Source organism: Heteronotia binoei, chromosome 1 (assembly GCF_032191835.1).
Source record: "Heteronotia binoei isolate CCM8104 ecotype False Entrance Well chromosome 1, APGP_CSIRO_Hbin_v1, whole genome shotgun sequence".
NCBI lineage: Eukaryota > Metazoa > Chordata > Lepidosauria > Squamata > Gekkonidae > Heteronotia > Heteronotia binoei.
In genome coordinates this window covers 270,303,745-270,322,583 of record NC_083223.1, presented here as the reverse complement: position 1 = coordinate 270,322,583, position 18,839 = coordinate 270,303,745, and the positions used below count along the sequence as shown (strand labels likewise).

General features: G+C 45.5%; 1 protein-coding gene across 1 annotated transcript in view; it reads right to left on the bottom strand.

Moving 5' to 3' along the window:
- Window positions 1-10,829: 10,829 nt before the first annotated feature.
- Window positions 10,830-18,839, bottom strand: part of LOC132582668 (zinc finger protein 420-like) — a 103,599-nt gene continuing 95,589 nt past the window's right edge. Inside the window, exons 5-6 of the mRNA XM_060254382.1 lie at window positions 11,052-12,032; window positions 10,830-10,955 (exon numbers count right to left, since the gene is read on the bottom strand). Coding sequence (XP_060110365.1) covers window positions 10,830-10,955; window positions 11,052-12,032 — 1,107 coding nt within the window. The remainder of the gene's footprint in view (window positions 10,956-11,051; window positions 12,033-18,839) is intronic.

Below are 18,839 nucleotides of genomic sequence, written 5' to 3'. Positions count from 1 at the left end.
CATAATAGGTGCCCAGTTCCTTGTCAGTTATGTCTGTGCCTTTGCACTCATTGGCCAGCTCAGAACAGCTGACTACGGTGAGAAGATGTGGTGAAGTGGCTAGGGACAGTGCTCATGTTACTGTGGGCCCCGAAGAGCTTAGCCCCCTCCCCTATTTGCTCAGGAATAAAGATCTTGGCTCTAAAGACCATTTCCCCCCTCCCCCATATGGTTCCTTTAAAGTGCTTCCCTAATTTGGGACTACAGGGTAGAATTGCCAGTTCTGTGTTGGAAAATACCTGGAGACTTTGGGGGTGGATCTGGGAGAGGGCGGGGTTTGGGGAAGGGCGGGGCCTCAGCAGGGTGCAATGCCACTGAGTCCACCCTTCCGAGCAGCCATTTTCTCCAGGGGAGCTGATCTCTGCCAGCTGGAGATTAGTTGTCAAAGCGGGAAATCTCCAGGCCTCACCTGGAGGCTGGCGACCTTACTACAGGGCCAGGGCCACTGAGAGGGCAGGACTGAGGGGACAAAAGTGTGGGAAGGAAGCAACTGGAGGGCTCTTGAAGCCAGAGTCCTGCTAAATTCGTAGAATGCGTTTTAAAAAAAATTAATGCAATTCTGACTGCAGCCACTAGGGGAACACGGAAGGAAGAGTACAGTAGGGTTGCCAAGTCCAATTCAAGAAATATGTGGGGACTTTGGGGGTGGAGCCAGGAGACTTTGGGGGTGGAGCCAAGATCAAGGCTGTGACAAACATAATTGAACTCCAAAGGGAGTTCTGGCCATCACATTTAAAGGGACAGCACACCTTTTCAATTCCCTCCTTCCATAGGAAATAATGGATAGGGGCACCTTCTTTTGGAGCTCATAGAATTGGACCCCCTGGTCCAATCTTTTTGAAATTTGGGGGGTATTTTGGGGAGAGGCACTAGATGCTATACTGAAAGTTTGGTGCCTCTACCCCCAAAAACAGTCCCCCCAGAGCCCCAGATACCCACAGATCAATTCTCCATGATTTTCTATGGGAATAAATCTCCCTAGGGAATAATAGAGTTCCCAGTAGACATTTCCCTCCCCTCCCCCCGCTTTCTGACGACCCTGAAGCGGGGGGAGGGTCTCCAAACTGGGGGATCCCCTGCCCCCACCTGGGGATTGGCAACCCTAGAGCACAGTGAAAAGTACTCTGTGTCTGCTGGCTCAGCCTTTTTAGTAAAGCGTACTTTAGTTAGATGGGGAAAACTTGTGAGAAAGAAATGCCCTCTTTTTGGTCCAGGCTTATAACAATAGGGAGTGATTAACAGACATTCTCACATTTTGACATACTGCATTACTGATTTATTGCTTTCTCATGCTCATGCTACCCAGATCAAAGGTTTGCTCTATTTGTTAATTTTACTTTTCTGTCACTGGATCTTAAATGTGTACCATTTTGCATTCTAAACCACTGCCTACCAGCTATATGTAGCTCTGCCCACTGTACCTGATTCCTCGTCTGATGAAGTGTGCTTGGAGCACGCGAAAGCTGACGTTCGGAATAAAACTTGCTTGGTCTTAAAGGCGCACTTGACTCCTACTTTGTTCTGTTGCTTCAGACCAAAATGGCTGCCCACTTGGATCTGTGTACTAGGAGGCTGAGGGAACCTCGTTGCTGCTCAAATCCTGCTAAAAATCCATAAACCAAGTCAGCACTGGAGCAAGAAAATGCCCAAAATATGAGGAAATTAGACATCAATAGCCTATAAATTGAATCTTATGCATAAATCAATAATCCATAGCGTCAACATTATACATGTGTTCTGAATACCCCAATATTTCTCAATCTTGTAGGAAGTTCTTACAAAATTATTTATGTAAAATATATATTTTATTAAAGACGTAGACCCCGGACTAAAGTCTCTAGACTTGCTGTAAATAATACATTCATGTTGGATTCCAGAGTCCATGTGGCTCTTTTAAGCGTTGGAAAAAGTTCAGAAAAGGGCAACTAGAATGATTAAAGGGTTGGAACACTTTCCTTATGAAGAAAGGTTAAAACGCTTGGGGCTCTTTAGCTTGGAGAAATGTCAACTGCGGGGTGACATGATAAGGGTTTACAAGATTATTCATGGGCTGGAGAAAGTAGAGAAAGAAGTACTACTTTTCTCCCTTTCTCACAATAGAAGAACACGTGGGCATTTGATGAAATTGCTGAGCAGTTGGGTTAGAACGGATAAAAGGAGGTACTTCTTCCCCCAAAGGGTGATTCACATGTGGAATTCACTGCCACAAGAGGAGGCGGCGGCTACAAGCATAGCCAGCTTCAAGAGAGGGTTAGATAAAAATATGGAGCAGAGGTCCATCAGTGGCTATTAGCCACAGTGTGTATATATATATATATATATATATATATATATATATATATATATATATATATATATATATATATATATATATATATATATATATATAAATTTTTGGCCACTGTGTGATACAGAGTGTTGGACTGGATGGGCCATTGGCCTGATCCAACATGGCTTCTCTTATGTTCTTATGAGATAGTAGAGAAAGAAGTACTTTTCTCCCTTTCTCACAATACAAGAACTCGTGGGCATTCGATGAAATTGCTGAACAGTCGGGTTAGAACGGATAAAAGAAGGTACTTCTTCACCCAAAGGGTAATTAACATGTGGAATTCACTAGTCTCCAAACTGGGGGATCCCCTGCCCCCACCTGGGGATTGGCAACCCTAGAGCACAGTGAAAAGTACTCTGTGTCTGCTGGCTCAGCCTTTTTAGTAAAGCGTACTTTAGTTAGATGGGGAAAACTTGTGAGAAAGAAATGCCCTCTTTTTGGTCCAGGCTTATAACAATAGGGAGTGATTAACAGACATTCTCACATTTTGACATACTGCATTACTGATTTATTGCTTTCTCATGCTCATGCTACCCAGATCAAAGGTTTGCTCTATTTGTTAATTTTACTTTTCTGTCACTGGATCTTAAATGTGTACCATTTTGCATTCTAAACCACTGCCTACCAGCTATATGTAGCTCTGCCCACTGTACCTGATTCCTCGTCTGATGAAGTGTGCTTGGAGCACGCGAAAGCTGACGTTCGGAATAAAACTTGCTTGGTCTTAAAGGCGCACTTGACTCCTACTTTGTTCTGTTGCTTCAGACCAAAATGGCTGCCCACTTGGATCTGTGTACTAGGAGGCTGAGGGAACCTCGTTGCTGCTCAAATCCTGCTAAAAATCCATAAACCAAGTCAGCACTGGAGCAAGAAAATGCCCAAAATATGAGGAAATTAGACATCAATAGCCTATAAATTGAATCTTATGCATAAATCAATAATCCATAGCGTCAACATTATACATGTGTTCTGAATACCCCAATATTTCTCAATCTTGTAGGAAGTTCTTACAAAATTATTTATGTAAAATATATATTTTATTAAAGACGTAGACCCCGGACTAAAGTCTCTAGACTTGCTGTAAATAATACATTCATGTTGGATTCCAGAGTCCATGTGGCTCTTTTAAGCAATCTATGCCAAATATCACAGCTTGCAATTTACTGCAGTTGTAATAATAATAGTAATAATAATGTTGGATTCCAGCTAACCCATAGGCTCTTTTAAGCAATCCTTGCCAAATGTCACAGCTTGGAATTTACTACAGTTGTGCTCAACCTGTTGGATTCCAGCTAACCCATGGGCTCTTTTAAGCAATCCTTGCCAAATGTCACAGCTTGGGATTTATTACAGTTGTGCTCAACCTGTTGGATTCCAGCTAACCCATGGGCTCTTTTAAGCAATCCTTGCCAAATGTCACAGCTTGCAACTTACTACAGTTGTGCTCAACCTGTTGGATTCCAGCTAATGCATGCGGCTCCTTTAACCTATCCCTGCCAAATTTCACAGCTTGTAAACTGATATAGTTGTGCTCAGCCTGACAGAAATGCCAGCATGACGCTTCTGTTTCCAAGATCTTCAGGGGCTAGTGTCTCACAGTTATGCTCATCACAACAGATAGAAGAATCCTGATACTAACACCAGAGGTGGAGGCAATCTCACAGCTTTTCTCATATTTTGAGCCTTTCCCCCACATTTCCATGTTCTCCATTTGTACACATCTTTTGAGCAAGGGCAGGTGAAACCAGCCAGCACAATCTACAGCAGGGGTGGCCAAAGTGTGGCTCTTTCACACATATTGTGTGGCTCTCAAAGCCCCCAGTTGCCCTGTCGGCCAGCTTGGAGAAGGCATTTAAAAAAAAAAAATCACTTCTCCACGCCAAGCCAGCCAGTGGCTTGGAGAAAGCATTTAAAGTTGATTTCTTTACATGTCTCCCTCCCTCCTCCATCTATTTTCCTTCCTTCCTGTCTTGCGGCTCTCAAACATCTGACATTTATTCTATGTGGCTCTTATGTTAAGCAAGTTTGGACACACCTAAGCTACAGTCTTTGCTGGGATGGGGCCTCTGAACAAAGGATGGTGTGGAATTGTTTTCTGTGGCCCTGGAAGTTAGGACCAGAACCAGTGGGTTGAAATTAAATCAACAGAGGTTCCGGCTCAACTTTAGGAAGAACTTCCTGACCGTTGGAGCGGCTCCTCAGTGCAACAGGCTTCCTCGGGAGTTGGTGGGCTCTCCTCCCCTGGAGGTTTTGAAACAGAGGCTAGATGGCCATCTGACAGCAATGCGGATCCTGTGAATTTAGGGGGAGGGATTTGTGAGTTTCCTGCATTGTGCAGGGGGTTGGACTGGATGACCCTGGAGGTCCCTTCCAACTCTTGCAAAGGGGCAGCCCTGTTAGTATGTAGTAGCAAAAAAAAACCCCAAAATCTTTCATTGTCTTTTCCTACATTGTGCAGGAGAGGGGGGGAGGGTTGGACTAGACGACCCTGGAGGTCCCTTCCAACTCTATGCTTCTAATTCTTCTCCTTGGCCAATTCCCCACTAGCCTTGTCCCGGTCTCACACTCCTTTTTCCCGTGGTGCTTCTGCCCGATTTTGCACACGCTGCCACAGAGCTGTGACTTGCTCCGCTTCTTTCCCAAGTTCTCTCCGCAGCTTCAAAATCCAGTTTTCAGAGAATCCTACAGCCGCAGAGGGGACTTGGGAAAGAGGTGGGGCGAGTTGTGGCCTTGTGGCAGCAGGTGCAAAATCTAACAGAAGCGCCGTGGGAAAACGGAGCGGGAGACCAGGACAAAGAAGGCTATTGGGGAATCAGCCCTTGTTTTGCACTGAGTTCGATCCCTGGTGGAAGCTGGGTTTTCAGGTCGCCAGCTCAAGGTTGACACAGCCTTCCATCCTGAGGTTGGTAAAATGAGTACCCAGCTTGCTGGGGGGGAAGCGTAGATGACTGGGGAAGGCAATGGCAAACCACCCCGTAAAAAGTCTGTCGTGAAAATGTTGTGAAAGCAACATCACCCCAGAGTTGGAAACGACTGGTGCTTGCACAGGGGACCTTTCCTTTTCTTTCATGCTCTAAGAGCCCCGTGGTGCAGAGTGTTAAAGCTGCAGTACTGCAGTCCTAAGCTCTGCTCACAACCTGAGTTCGATCCCCGGTGGAAGCTGGTTCGGTAGCCGGCTCCAGGTTGACTCAGCCTTCCATCCTTCCGAGATCGATAAAATGAGTCCCCAGCTTGCTGGGGGGAAAGCGTAGATGACTGGGGAAGGCAATGGCAAACCACCCTGTAAAAAGTCTGCCGTGAAAACGTTGGGAAAGCAGCGTCACCCCAGAGTTGGAAACGACTGGTGCTTGCACAGGGCACCTTTCCTTTCCTTTTATGCTCTACCATTAATTTATACCCACTTCTAATTTCTCACCCTCCTTCCCTTGTTCTTTGTCTCAGGTGGCAACCTGGAATCTAGTTAATAATAGTATACAGCAGCAAACCTATGTTGGTGATAGGAGAAGAATGGGCATGTTGAGAGGTGATGGAGCAGGGGTAGCCAAACTGTGGCTCTTTCGTAAATATTGTGTGGCTCTCGAAGCCCCCACTGCCCCATCAGCTGGCTTGGAGAAGTCATTTCACTCTTTCGATCACTTTGCCTAGTCAGCTGGCAGTAGGGTTGCCAATCCCCAGGTGGGGGCAGGGGATCCCCCGGTTTGGAGGCCCTCCCCCCGTTTCAGGGTCATCAGAAAGTGGGGGGAGGGGAGGGAAATGTCTGCTGGGAACTCATGAAGATATATTCCCATAGAAAATCATGAAGAATTGATCCAGGGGTATCTGGGGCTCTGGGGGAGGCTGTTTTTTGGGGTAGAGGCACCAAATTTTCAGTATAGCATCTAGTGCCTCTCCCCAAAATACCCCCCAAGTTTCAAAAATATTGGACCAGGGGGTCCAATTCTATGAGCCCCAAAGGAAGGTGCCCCTATCCATGATTTTTTATGGAAGGAATTGAAAAGGTGTGCCATCCCTTTAAATGTGATGGCCAGAACTCCCTTGGGAGTTCAATTATGCTTGTCACAGCCTTGATCTTGACTCCACCCCCAAAGTCTCCTGGCTCCACCCCCAGATATTTCTTGAATTGGACTTGGCAACCCTAGCTGGCAGCATGGAGAACACATTTAAAGTTGCTTTCTTTCCAGTTTGGTGTAGTGGTTAAGCGTGCCGAGTCTTATCTGGGAGAACTGGGTTTGATTCCCCACTCCTCCACTTGCAGCTGCTGGAATGGCCTTAGGTCAGCCATGGCTCTTGTAGGAGTTGTCCTTGAAAGGGCAGCTTGTCAGAGCTCTCTCAGCCCCACCTACCTCACAGGGTGTCTGTTGTGGGAGGGGGGTGAAAAGTTAAAGGAAATTGTGAGCTGCTCTGAGGTGGGATATAAATCCAATATTCTCTTCTTCTTTCCACCTCCCTCCCCATCTATTTGCCTTCTTTCCCCTCCCTCCCTCCTTCCTTCCTGTCTTGTGGCTTTCAAACATCTTGCCAGGAGGGACGATGGCTCAGTGGTAGAGCATCTGCTTGGTAAGCAGAGGTCCCAGGTTCAATCCTTGGCATCTCCAACTAAAAAGGGTCCAGGTAAGTAGGCGTGAAAAACCTCAGCTGGAGACCCTGGAGAGCCGCTGCCAGTCTGAGTAGACAAGACAGACTTGGATGGACCCAGTCTTCTGTTTCAGTAAAAGACCCATATATGTTCATATGTTCTAGGGTAGAACATCTGCTTGGTAACAAGGAAGTCCCAGGTTCAATCCCCAGCATCTCCAAAAAAAAGGTCCAGGCAAGTAGGCGTGAAAAAACTCAGCTTGAGACCCTGGAGAGCCACTGCCAGTCTGAGAAGACAATACTGACTTTGATGGACCAAGGGTCTGATTCAGTATAAGGGAGCTTCATATGTTCATATGTTATGTTCATGTCTCGCAGCTCTCAAACATCTGATGTTTATTCTATGCTACATTCTTACATTAAGCAAGTTTGGACGCCCGTGATTGTGGAAGAAAACAGTGTTTCCTCTAGAGCAAGGGTAGCCAATGGTAGCTCTCCAGATGTTTTTTGCCTACAACTCCCATCAGCCATGTTGGCTGGGGCTGATGGGAGTTGTAGGCAAAAAAACATCTGGAGAGCTACCGCTGGCCACCCCTGCTCTAGACTTAGTGTGAGCCGGCTCACCGTTTTTTCGTCTCCAGCTCACACATTTTTGTCTTCGCTCAGGAAGGATGACACCAGAGCAAACCGACTTTATGCCGTAGCTCACAGCTTTAATGCCAGGAGCTCACCAAGAAATATTTTCGCTCACAAGATTTCAGTTTGCAGGGAGCCTTGGGAGAGAAATTAAACTTTTGAACATGAATGTGTGGCTATTTGACGCCCCCAGTCTAAATTAATGGTGGGAAGGCACTGGCTGAATATTAGGAAAAACGTTTTTACAGGGAGAGCTGCGTAACAGTGGGATCAGCTACCTAGGGAGCTGGTGCGCTCTTACTCACTGGAAGTTTTTAAGCAGCGGCTGGAGAAATACTTGTCAGGAATGCTCGAGACGGACCCTGCATTGAGCAGGGTGCTGGACTGCATGACCTTTATGGCCCCTTCCAACTCTGCAATACTATGAGTCTATGAATTGCCTCAGCTTCTGGGTCACATAGAATTTTGTAGAAGAAAAGAGCAGGAGTCCAGTAGTACCTTCAAGACTAACAAAATTAAACACAGTGAACACACCTGCACTTTTGTAATCTCACTGGGGCAACTGACTCACTGGAGATGCTAAATGTAACCATCTGCTATATTTCAGCCAACTTCTTCAGGCTAACAGAAAAACAAACAGAGCAGCCTAAGGGGTGGAGTTTTCCTCCTAACAAACGGAGGGACTCTGCTGCTTCTCTTCCTTTTACACTCACCAGGAAGACCCAGGAGCCTTTAGCCAATTGAGAGATGGCTTTCTGTGACAGTCTCCCTCCTCCCTCTGTCTGTCAAGCAAGGGAAAGCTTTCTTTCTCTCCTCTGTGAAGCAGTTCCTCAGTCCTCAGCCAATGGAACACAACAGGCCTTGATTAATGGTTAGACGGGCCAATAGTTGATGCAGCACAGTCCCAACCAATCAGGGTGCTCCATTTTGCCACCACAAAAGGGGTTTTATTACATAAAGGATAAAGCATGCTCTTTGTATTTACTGAACAAAGTTAAACATACAAGTACAGAGAAAAAGCACAAAATAAAAATCAGGTCTACTAACATTTCTCAAATTTAGCGAAATACATAAGCATTACAATTCTCTAAAATAGAGGCAAGTCAGTTTTTGAGCTGATAGGCAGAAGGCTATGTACAATGGCAAGCCTGGCAAATGTGATATGCTCACCCAGTATAAGGTCTTTTCTGACTGGAAGCCACAAGTAGAAAGCCTAATTAGACCCTTAGGGTCATAGAGTTGGAAGGGACCTCCAGGGCCATCTAGTCCAACCCCCTGCACAATGCAGGAAACTCACAAATACCTCCCCCTAAATTCACAGAGTGATAAAGCTGCAGTACTGCAGTCCTAAGCTCTGCTCACAACCTGAGTTCGATCCCGGCGGAAGGTGGGTTCAGGTAACCGACTCCAGGTTGACTCAGCCGTCCATCCTTCCGAGGTCAAGTCAAATGAGAACCCAGCTTGCTGGGGGGAAAGATGACTGGGGAAGGCAATGGCAAACCACCCCATAAAAAGTCTGCCGTGAAAACGTCGTGAAAGCAACGTCACCCCAGAGTCGGAAACGACTGGTGCTTGCACAGGGGACTACCTTTACCTTTTTACATTCACAGGATCCTCATTCCTGTCAGATGGCCACCTAGCCTTAATGTGGCACTTCTGATAAAGCTGACGTAGGAAGAGAAATAAACCTTTTGAACTTGAACACGTCATTGTCCTCCAAATAAAACCCGATTGTGGACCCGACTGTGACTTTGCAAACGAGTAACTATACTAAGTGGACTAGAACACATCTTGATAACTGCCATTAAATTCTTGAAACAAGGTTATAGGACAAAAAGGCACAAGCAATAATTCTCCTGTTTCCTCAGTCATGCTAATGAACTGTCGAGGTCGAAAGGCAGTTCTGAACTTTTGGGGTTTTTTTTCTCAGCAGGAATTGATCCTTACAGAGGTTATGAAATAATGCACACAGGATGCATACAAATTCATAAATTATAAATATGGGACATATCACCTCTCCCTTGTGTACATCCTTTGGGGAGAAGTACAGCATTTGTATGGTTTCTCCCCTGCATGAATTCTTTGATGGGAAGTGTCCAAGAATATGGCCTCTCACCGGAGCTCTGCTAATTTGTACAAGGGGATGCTAGCACCCAACTTTTTGCCCTCAGTGCATGGAGCAGGGGTGGCCAAACTCTGGCTCTTTGACATATATTGTGTGGCCCTTTGAACCCCCCACTGCTTGGAGTAGGTATTTCTCTCTTTAAATAACTACGCCTAGCCAGTTGGTGGCTTGGAGAATGCATTTAAAGTTGCTTTCTTTCCACTTCACCCTCCCCCCATTTATTTGCCTGCCTGTCTTGAGAGCCAGTCTGGTGTAGTGGTTAAGTGTGTGGACTCTTATCCGGGAGAACCGGATCTGATTCCCCACTCCTCCACATGCACCTGCTGGAATGGTCTTGGGTCAGCCATAGCTCTGGCAGAGGTTGTCCTTGAAAGAGCAACTTCTGTAAGAGTCCTCTCAGCCCCACCCACCTCACAAAGTGTCTGTTGTGGGGGGAGAAGATATGGGAGATTGTAAGCCGCTCTGAGTCTCTAATTCAGAGAGAAGGGTGGGGTATAAATCTGCAATTCTTCTTCTAAATCTGCAATTCTTCTTGCATCTGATGTTCATATCTTGCAGCTCTCAACATCTGATGTTCACGTCTTGTGGCTCTCAAACATCTGAAGTTTATTCTATGTGGCTCTTACATTAAGCAAGTTTGGCCACCCCTGGCATGGAATCTCTGGAGGGCTGGTCTACCACCATGGAAGCTGGCAGAGGATAGATCTGTTCTCCAAAGGCCAGATCTACCCTTCAGAGGCCAGATCTACCCTACAAAAGACTACATATGACGGTAGTTTATGTTTTATGTTTGTAAACTGAAATTTAAAGCCCGCTTACAACCTTAAGGCTACTAGATCTTCTGACTCATGAGGTAGAATTTCTGCTCAAGTCCACAGCTTAGAGGGAACATTGCTTCTCACGTCAGTGAATTTTTTTATTGGCAGTAAGATGTCTATTCTTCCTGAAACTTTTCCCACACTCTAGGCATTTGTATGGTTTTTCTTCTGTGTGAATTCTTCGATGGGAACTAAGAGTGGAACTTTTAGTGACGCTTTTCCCACATTCCATATATTTTCATCGTTTTTCCCCTCTGCAGATTCTTGGATGGGAAGTAAGAGTGGAACTGCCACTGAAGCTTTTTCAGAATTCCAGGCATCTGTAATGTTTCTTCCCTGTGTGAATTCTTTGATGGGAAGTACAAATGTTGCTCCGACTGAAGCTTTTCCCACACTCCAGGCATTTATATGGGTTCTCCCTTTGTGAGTTCTTCCATGGGAAGTAAGGCTTCCACTGTGACTGAAGCTTTTCCCACACTCTAGGCATTTATATGGTTTCTCTCCTGTGTGAATTCTTCGATGGGACCTGAGAGTGGAACTGTGAGTGAAGTTTTTTCCCACACTCCATGCATTTGTAGCGTTTCTCCCCTGTGTGAATTCTTTGATGGGAAACAAGATTGGAACTTCGATTGAAGCTTTTCCCACATTCTAGGCATTTGTATGGGGTCTCCCCTGTGTGAATTCTTCCATGGGAATTAAGAGTGGAACTTTTAGTGAAGCTTTTCCCACAGTCCATACATTTGTATCGTTCCTCCCCTGTGTGAATTCTTCGATGAGAAGTAAGACTGGAACTTAGACTGAAGCTTTTTCCACAATCCAGGCACTTGTATGGTTTCTCTCCAGTGTGAATTCTTTGATGGGATGTAAGAGTGGAACTTTTAGTGAAGCTTTTCCCACAGTCCATACATTTGTATCGCTCCTCCCCTGTGTGAATTCTTTGATGGGAAGCAAGACCAGAACTTTCACTGAAGCATTTTCCACACTCCAGGCATTTATTTGGTTTTTCCCCTGTGTGAATTCTTCGATGGTTAGTCAGAGTGGAACGGTCACAGAAACTTTTTCCACACTCCAGGCATTTATATGGTTTTTCACCTGTGTGAATTCTTTGATGGGTAATAAGAGTAGAACTGACACTGAAGGTTTTTCCACACACCAGACATTTATATGGTTTCTCCCCTGTGTGAATTCTTTGGTGGTAAGTAAGACTGGAACTCTGGCTGAAACTTTTCCCACACTCCAGGCATTTATATGGTTTCTCCCCTGTGTGTGTCCTTTGGTGGGCAATCAGGTTTGGATTCTGTCTGAAACATTTTCCGCACTCCAAACATTTATATGGTTTCTCCCCTGTGTGAATTCTCTGATGGGAAGTAAGTCTGGAACTTCGCCTGAAGCTTTTCCCACACTCGAGGCATTTATATGGTTTCTCTCCTGTGTGAATTCTTTGATGGGAAGCAAAGTATGCTCTCTGCCTGAAACTTTTTCCACACTCCAGGCATTTATATATTCTGTCCCACAACTTTTGTTGAATATTAATTACTGATATTTCAGTGAAAATCTCCCTGTTTGCGGTGCGCTCATTCCTGTTGTCTCCTTGACATATGTTTCGCCGTACAGAGTCATCCCCCTGTAAAAGACTGGAATTAATCCTCCCTTGAGGTGTGTGTTTTTCCGTTCACCTTTCTTGGTGGATCCAAATATCCAAGCTTCTCTTTCGCATCTGAATATGTATCTTCATTTTCCATCAAAAAGTGTTCTTCTGTTTCATTTGATGACTGCCAGACATCTCCTGCTGAGGGGGGGGGGAGAGAAATACTTGGTGTGATTATGACAGTTTCCACAAATATTTATTTTTATTTTATTTTAGTATATTTCTATTCCGCCCATTCTCCGTAGGGCTCAGGGCGGAGTACAGCATACGATAAAACACAGTAAAAACATTTTAAAAACAGACAACTCAACAGCACTCAGAGAAGTTTACCGTATCATCGCGTATTGCCCAGCCTCACATCATGAAATCTCATAGAGATGGCGGATATTATTCCATTTTATAGCACTGGTGATAATGCGAATAGGGGAGGCCAACCAGATCAAGAACAGACACCCGCAGCCTCAACTAAAAGCCTGGCGGAACAGCTCCGTTTTTCAGGCCCTACAAAAAAGCTAATAAGCCAGGTAGGGCCCGGATCTATGTAGGGAGCTGATTCCACCAGCCCTGGTCCTAGTTGAGGCAAGGCGGGTGTCTCTTGGGCCGGGGATGGCCAACAGATGTTAGGAGGCCAAACGTAACGACCTCCTGTGCATATATGGAATTTTGTGTCCAGGATCACCTAAAGACTAGCAAGATTTTCCAGTGCCCCCTGAATAACACTAAAGAGCTAGAGCTTCTGGCAGGCAGGCAATTGCAGGATCTCTGGCTACTCTACTCACACGTAATGGGCTACATGGTATTAACCAGTCTGTAGCTTGTGGTTGCTGGAGAAGGCTCTTGAGAGTCCCTTGAGCTGCAAGAAGATCAAATCAATCAGTCCTAAGGGAAATCAACTCTGACTGTTCCCTGGAAGGTCAGATGCTGAAGCTCAAATACTTTGGTCACCAAATGAGAAGGGAGCACTCCCTGGAGAAGATCCTGATGCTGGGAAAGACAGAAGGCAAAAGAAGAAGGGGACGGCAAAAGATGGGATGGCTGGACAGCATTACTGATGTAACTAGCGTGAATTTCAGAAGATGGTGGAAGACAGGAGGGCCTGGCGTGACTAGGTCCATGGGGTTGCAAAGGGTCAGACTCATTGGCTCCTACTTTCATTGCTGGCTTGAATGCCCAATAATCCAACGCTTCTGGAAAGCAGTATTAAATGACATTCATGCTCTGACTCAACAAAATATTTCTATGACACCAGAAGCTTTGCTACTGAATTTTAGACCACAGAACAAAGCCCCCAAAGTTGTACAAGAAACAATTACCTTCTTATTATATGCAGCTAGATCAACAATAGATCAACAACTCCATCCTTAAAAACCTGGTACAATAAACTCTTGAATTTATATATCCTAACAAAATTTAATGACAAATCGAAACCATTACGGGACTCTAACTACTACTCTGATATAGTGACTGTTTGGTTTCCAGTTTTAGAATCCCTACAAGAAAGATCTGAGACATCTACTTTTATAGAAGCTCTTCATTTATCTAAAATGTTTTGGCAAATGATTCAGCAAGAGAGTTCTAAGATGTTGGGATATGAATTCAATAAAGTGGCAGAGACTTTTCTGCCACATATTACATACTAGTTGAGGCTGCGGGATTACAAATGGAAAAATTTCCAAAAGAAGACAGAACTTTAATATGGTACTTGCTCTCAGCTGCTAGGACATTGTATGCGCAGCTGTGGAAGCAAGACAAAATACCAGAGAAATGGGATTGGATTACAAAAGTTATGTCATGGAGTGAAATGGACAAACTAACAAGAAAATTAAGAGACTATGATTTGGAACTTTTTAAGTTGGAGCGGAAGAAGTTCAGAAGATACGTAGAAAAAGAGTGGAAAATAAAAGGACATTGGACAATCTTTGATAATGATTACGTTTTTTAAAATAAGAATATAACTTTTGGGGTTTTTTAACAGTTAAGGGTACCTTTAATATTTGTTTCCTTTAAGTAAATAACACTGGCGGGGTCAAGTAACGGGGGGAGGGGTGGGGAAAAGTAAGATATGGGGTAGACATTTTTTTTTTCTTTTTCTTTAAGTTTTTATAAGTTGTAGATATAGTTTTGCTACCATATGTTACTAATAAAAATTGTTTATTCAAAAAGAAGCTCTTCATTTATGGTAAATGTATGCAGTTATTTACTTGTAAAAATAAGTCTGACAACAGTGACATGGAAAAGTATTCATTTGTTAATACTGTTAAATAATACATAAGCTTGTATTGCTACATAACAAAACAACCAATAAAAATTATTTGGGGGGGGGAGAGTCGGACTCGACTGCAACTGAACAACAAGTTGTGATAATTAGATGGAGGACAAGATTTCACTGGGACAGTGACCGGCTGAGGGACAGTCTGGCCTACTGCCTTCAGTCAGTCAGTCAGTCAGTCACATTTTATTTGTATCCCGCCCTCCCCGACCAAGCGGCTCAGGGCGGCTGACAGCATAAAATTCGATACATACATTGTATAATAAATAACATTTGAAGACAATTAATTAAAATCCATAAAATTCTAAAAAACATTAATACATTTAGTGCTTCAGAATTGGGGAAATCTTGGGGGTTTCCTGCCCTGGTGGTTATGGGAAGGAGATACGTGAATATTAAAAAGAGGGCCAGCCAGTCTTTGGACCATGTTTTGAGAAGGCAGTGAGAAGAACCACCCAGGGAAACAAAGATAAACCAGCCCTTGACCAGATGAGTCCTGGCCGCACCCATGAAGATAGAAACAAGGATGGTTTTTAATCTGAATAACAAACCTGGATCCAATATGTCAAATTTAACTATCTTTTGAAACATCACAGAGGGAACTGAAATGTGGGGAGATGAGAGGTGTGTTTGTGTGCAGTCTCTACAAAGAAATATGAGCCAAATTTATCCAACCTTTATATAAATGTCCCTTACGCTTTCATTCTCCTTTTTTTCACCCTCAAAAATGCTGTAAGTTCCCTTCTTTCCTTAAATACCTCCTTCTTAAGTCTTTGTGTATTATATTATAATACTCCCATTGGCTGTGCACTTTCTGTATTTTATGTAAAATAGTTTGCTGGCCATGGGCTATAATAATATTAAACTGAACTGAAATGATCTACAGGCAATATTTCAGCATCTGCAATTCACCCGTAAGAACATAAGAGAAGCCATGTTGGATCAGGCCAGTGGCCCATCCAGTCCAACACTCTGTGTCACACAGTGGCCATAAGAACATAAGAGAAGCCATGTTGGATCAGGCCAATGGCCCATCCAGTCCAACTCTCTGTCTCACACAGTGGCCATAAGAACATAAGAGAAGCAATGCTGGATCAGACCAATGGCCCATCCAGTCCAACGCTCTGTGTCACACAGTGGCCATAAGAACATAAGAGAAGCCATGTTGGATCAGGCCAATGGCCCATCCAGTCCAACACTCTGTGTCACACAGTGGCCATAAGAACATAAGAGAAGCCATGTTGGATCAGGCCAATGGCCCATCCAGTCCAACACTCTGTGTCACACAGTGGCCATAAGAACATAAGAGAAGCCATGTTGGATCAGGCCAATGGCCCATCCAGTCCAACACTCTGTGTCACACAGTGGCCACAAAAACCAAGTGCCATCAGGAGGTCCACCAGTGGGGCCAGGACACTAGAAGCCCTCCCAATGTGCCCCCTCAAGCACCAAGAATACAGAGCATCACTGCCCCAGACAGAGAGTTCCAACAATACGCTGTGGCCAATAGCCACTGATGGACCTCTGCTTCATATGCTTATCCAATCCCCTCTTGAAGCTATCTATGCTCGTAGCCACCACCACTTCCTGTGGCAGTGAATTCCACATGTGAATCACCCTTTGGGTGAAGAAGGACTTCTCTTTATCTGTTCTAACCCGACTGCTCAGCAATTTCATTGAACGCCCATGAGTTTTTGTACTGTGAGAAAGGGAGAAAAGTACTTCTTTCTCTTCCTTCTCTATCCCATGCATAATCTTGTAAACCTCTATCGTGTCACCCCTCAGGCGACGTTTCTCCAAGCTAAAGAGCCCCAAGCGTTTTAACCTTTCTTCACAGGGAAAGCGTTCCAACCTTCTAATCATTCTAGTTGCCCTTTTCTGCACTTTTCCCAATGCTATAACAGCAGGGCAAACTGCGAGCACAAACAAGGCCACAGAAATTCACCAGCCCTTGGAAGGAAGCGCAGGCCCCTCACAGTCCCAAGACAGACTTCTGAAGTTCCCCTACCTGCCAATCCATCACAGTCCAGGAGAAACGCCCCTTCCTTTTCTTCCAGCCAGGATATGAGGTCAGGTTTGCCAATCAGGGGCTCTGTTTATCAAGGGAGGGAAACCCACAAAATTAGACCTCTTTTGTGTGCCCATAAATCTAACCAATCCAAACCAGGAGAAAAGAGATGGGGTCCAGTAGCACTTAACAACTAATCAGATTCATCAACGAACCTCCCCAGTAAAACCAGGCTCACAACAGTGTACAATACAATCGTATTAAATATAAACTAAAACAGATTATCTTTTGGGCCCTGTGGCACAGAGTGTTAAAGCTGCAGTACTGCAAGTCCTAAGCTCTGCTCACGACCTGAGTTCGATCCCCGGCGGAAGCTGGGTTTTCAGGTAGCCGGCTCGAGGTTGACTCAGCCTTCCATCCTTCCGAGGTCAGTAAAATGAGTACACAGCTTGCTGGGGGGAAAGTGTAGAGGCCTGGGGAAGGCAATGGCAAACCATCCTGTAAAAAGTCTGCCGTGAAAACGTCGTGAAAGCAACATCACCCCAGAGTCGGAAACGACTGGTGCTTGCACAGGGGACCTTTCCTCAAAACAGATTAAAACCCAGCAATCTAACGAAAGATGGCATTAAAACCCTACAGCGGGGAAAAGGGCAGGGAGGTAAAAGCACCAAGACGGGACGGTTGCTGTCCTCGACTGAACGCCCAACAGAACATCCCTGCTTTCCATGCCCTGCGGAACTCTAGCGCATTTCACAGGGTGTAGAGATTCTCGGGCAGAGAGTTCTACCAGACTGGAGCCGGGGAGAGAAAGCAAGGCTAGAATGGCTTCAAGCGAACCCTTTTTCTATCTTCTGGGGCAGGCTGAGGCCCTAGGCAACTAGAGGTGTGCTGGCATAACACTGGCAGTTCTGGGCCTGTTCCACGCCAAGGTGAGATGGAAAGGCCAACTGAGAACTAAAAAAATAGCAGAGACAGCAGAGTTCCTTCCACAGCCTCATCTCAGCCCAGGCCCAGCTCAGAGGGAAGCCCTTGCTTAAATCGCTCCCCATTTCCTGACCAGGCCTCCCTTGGCACCTCTTCTGATGCCCTCTCAGGGGGTTCAGGCGCAGAACTGCCAGGCAGGGGCCCCCTCTTTGCAAGGAGAGCACAGAGCCCTCCCCACACCAGAGGGAGGAGACTGGAGGGGGACAGAGACCAGCCACTGGGACCAGGCCAGACAGCCTGACCACATTTCTTCTCCCTAAGGGCGTCCTCACACTCACTCCTAACAGCAAGAAGGAGAAAAAAATCCTCACCCAGAGAGGCCACGTTCCCAAAATTCTCCAGCATGACTTCCTTGTACAGAGCTCTCTGGGCTGGGCGCAGCAGGCTCCACTCCCCCGGGGTGAAGATCACGGCCACCTCTTCGAAGGACACCCCCGCCTGCAAGAAGGAGAAGGAAACGTTTCTTTACCTCGCTGGAAAGTTGGTCTCTGGAAAGCTGGTCAAGGGAGGAAGCGAAAAACAAGAGAGTCAATCCACAGTTGGAGAGCAGCACAAAGGCGTGGCGAAAAGAGCCCCTTGGAAGCATTTTGGAACCAGAGGGGCCGTCCTCAGCCACAGTAGCCTGGTGAGGAGGAGACCACAGGTGGCTGTATGATAAAGGGCCAAATTGATTTCCATGGGAAATTCAGAAAAGTTATGGAGACATTTGGAGTCTGGCCAGATCAAAAGTCGAACCTCCCTAGACAAGGGGGTGGGGGATGGTTTTTCTGCCTTCCCAGTGGAGAACACCAGAATCAATGGGAAGGAGCCTGACCCTCTGAGCGTTACAAAGAAGGAAGCATCTCTACTATTAAAAAGGAAAGAAAAACTGGCTGGTTTGCACCAATAGCAACAAGGGCGTCCCATGTGATTGGATAAACATCTGGAGCAGAGGTCCATCAGTGGTTATTAGCCACAGGATATTGTTGGAAATCTCTCTCTGGGGCAGTGTTGCTCTACATTCTTGGTGCTTGGGGGGCACAGTGAGAGGGCTTTTAGTGTCCTGGCCCCACTGATGGGCCTCCTGATGGAGCCTTGTTTTTTGGCCACTGTGTGACACAGAATGTTGGACTGGATGGGCCATTGGCCTGATCCAACATGGCTTCTCTTACGTTCTTATGTCTGGGGCAGTGATGCTCTGTATTCTTGGTGAACATAAGAACATATATATATATACACACACACACACTGTGGCTAATAGCCACTGATGGACCTCTGCTCCATATTTTTATCTAACCCCCTCTTGAAGCTGTCTATGCTTGTAACCGCCACCACCTCCTGTGGCAGTGAATTCCACATGTTAATCACTCAGGGTGAAGAAGGACTTCCTTTTATCCATTTTTACCTGACTGCTCAGCAATTTCAT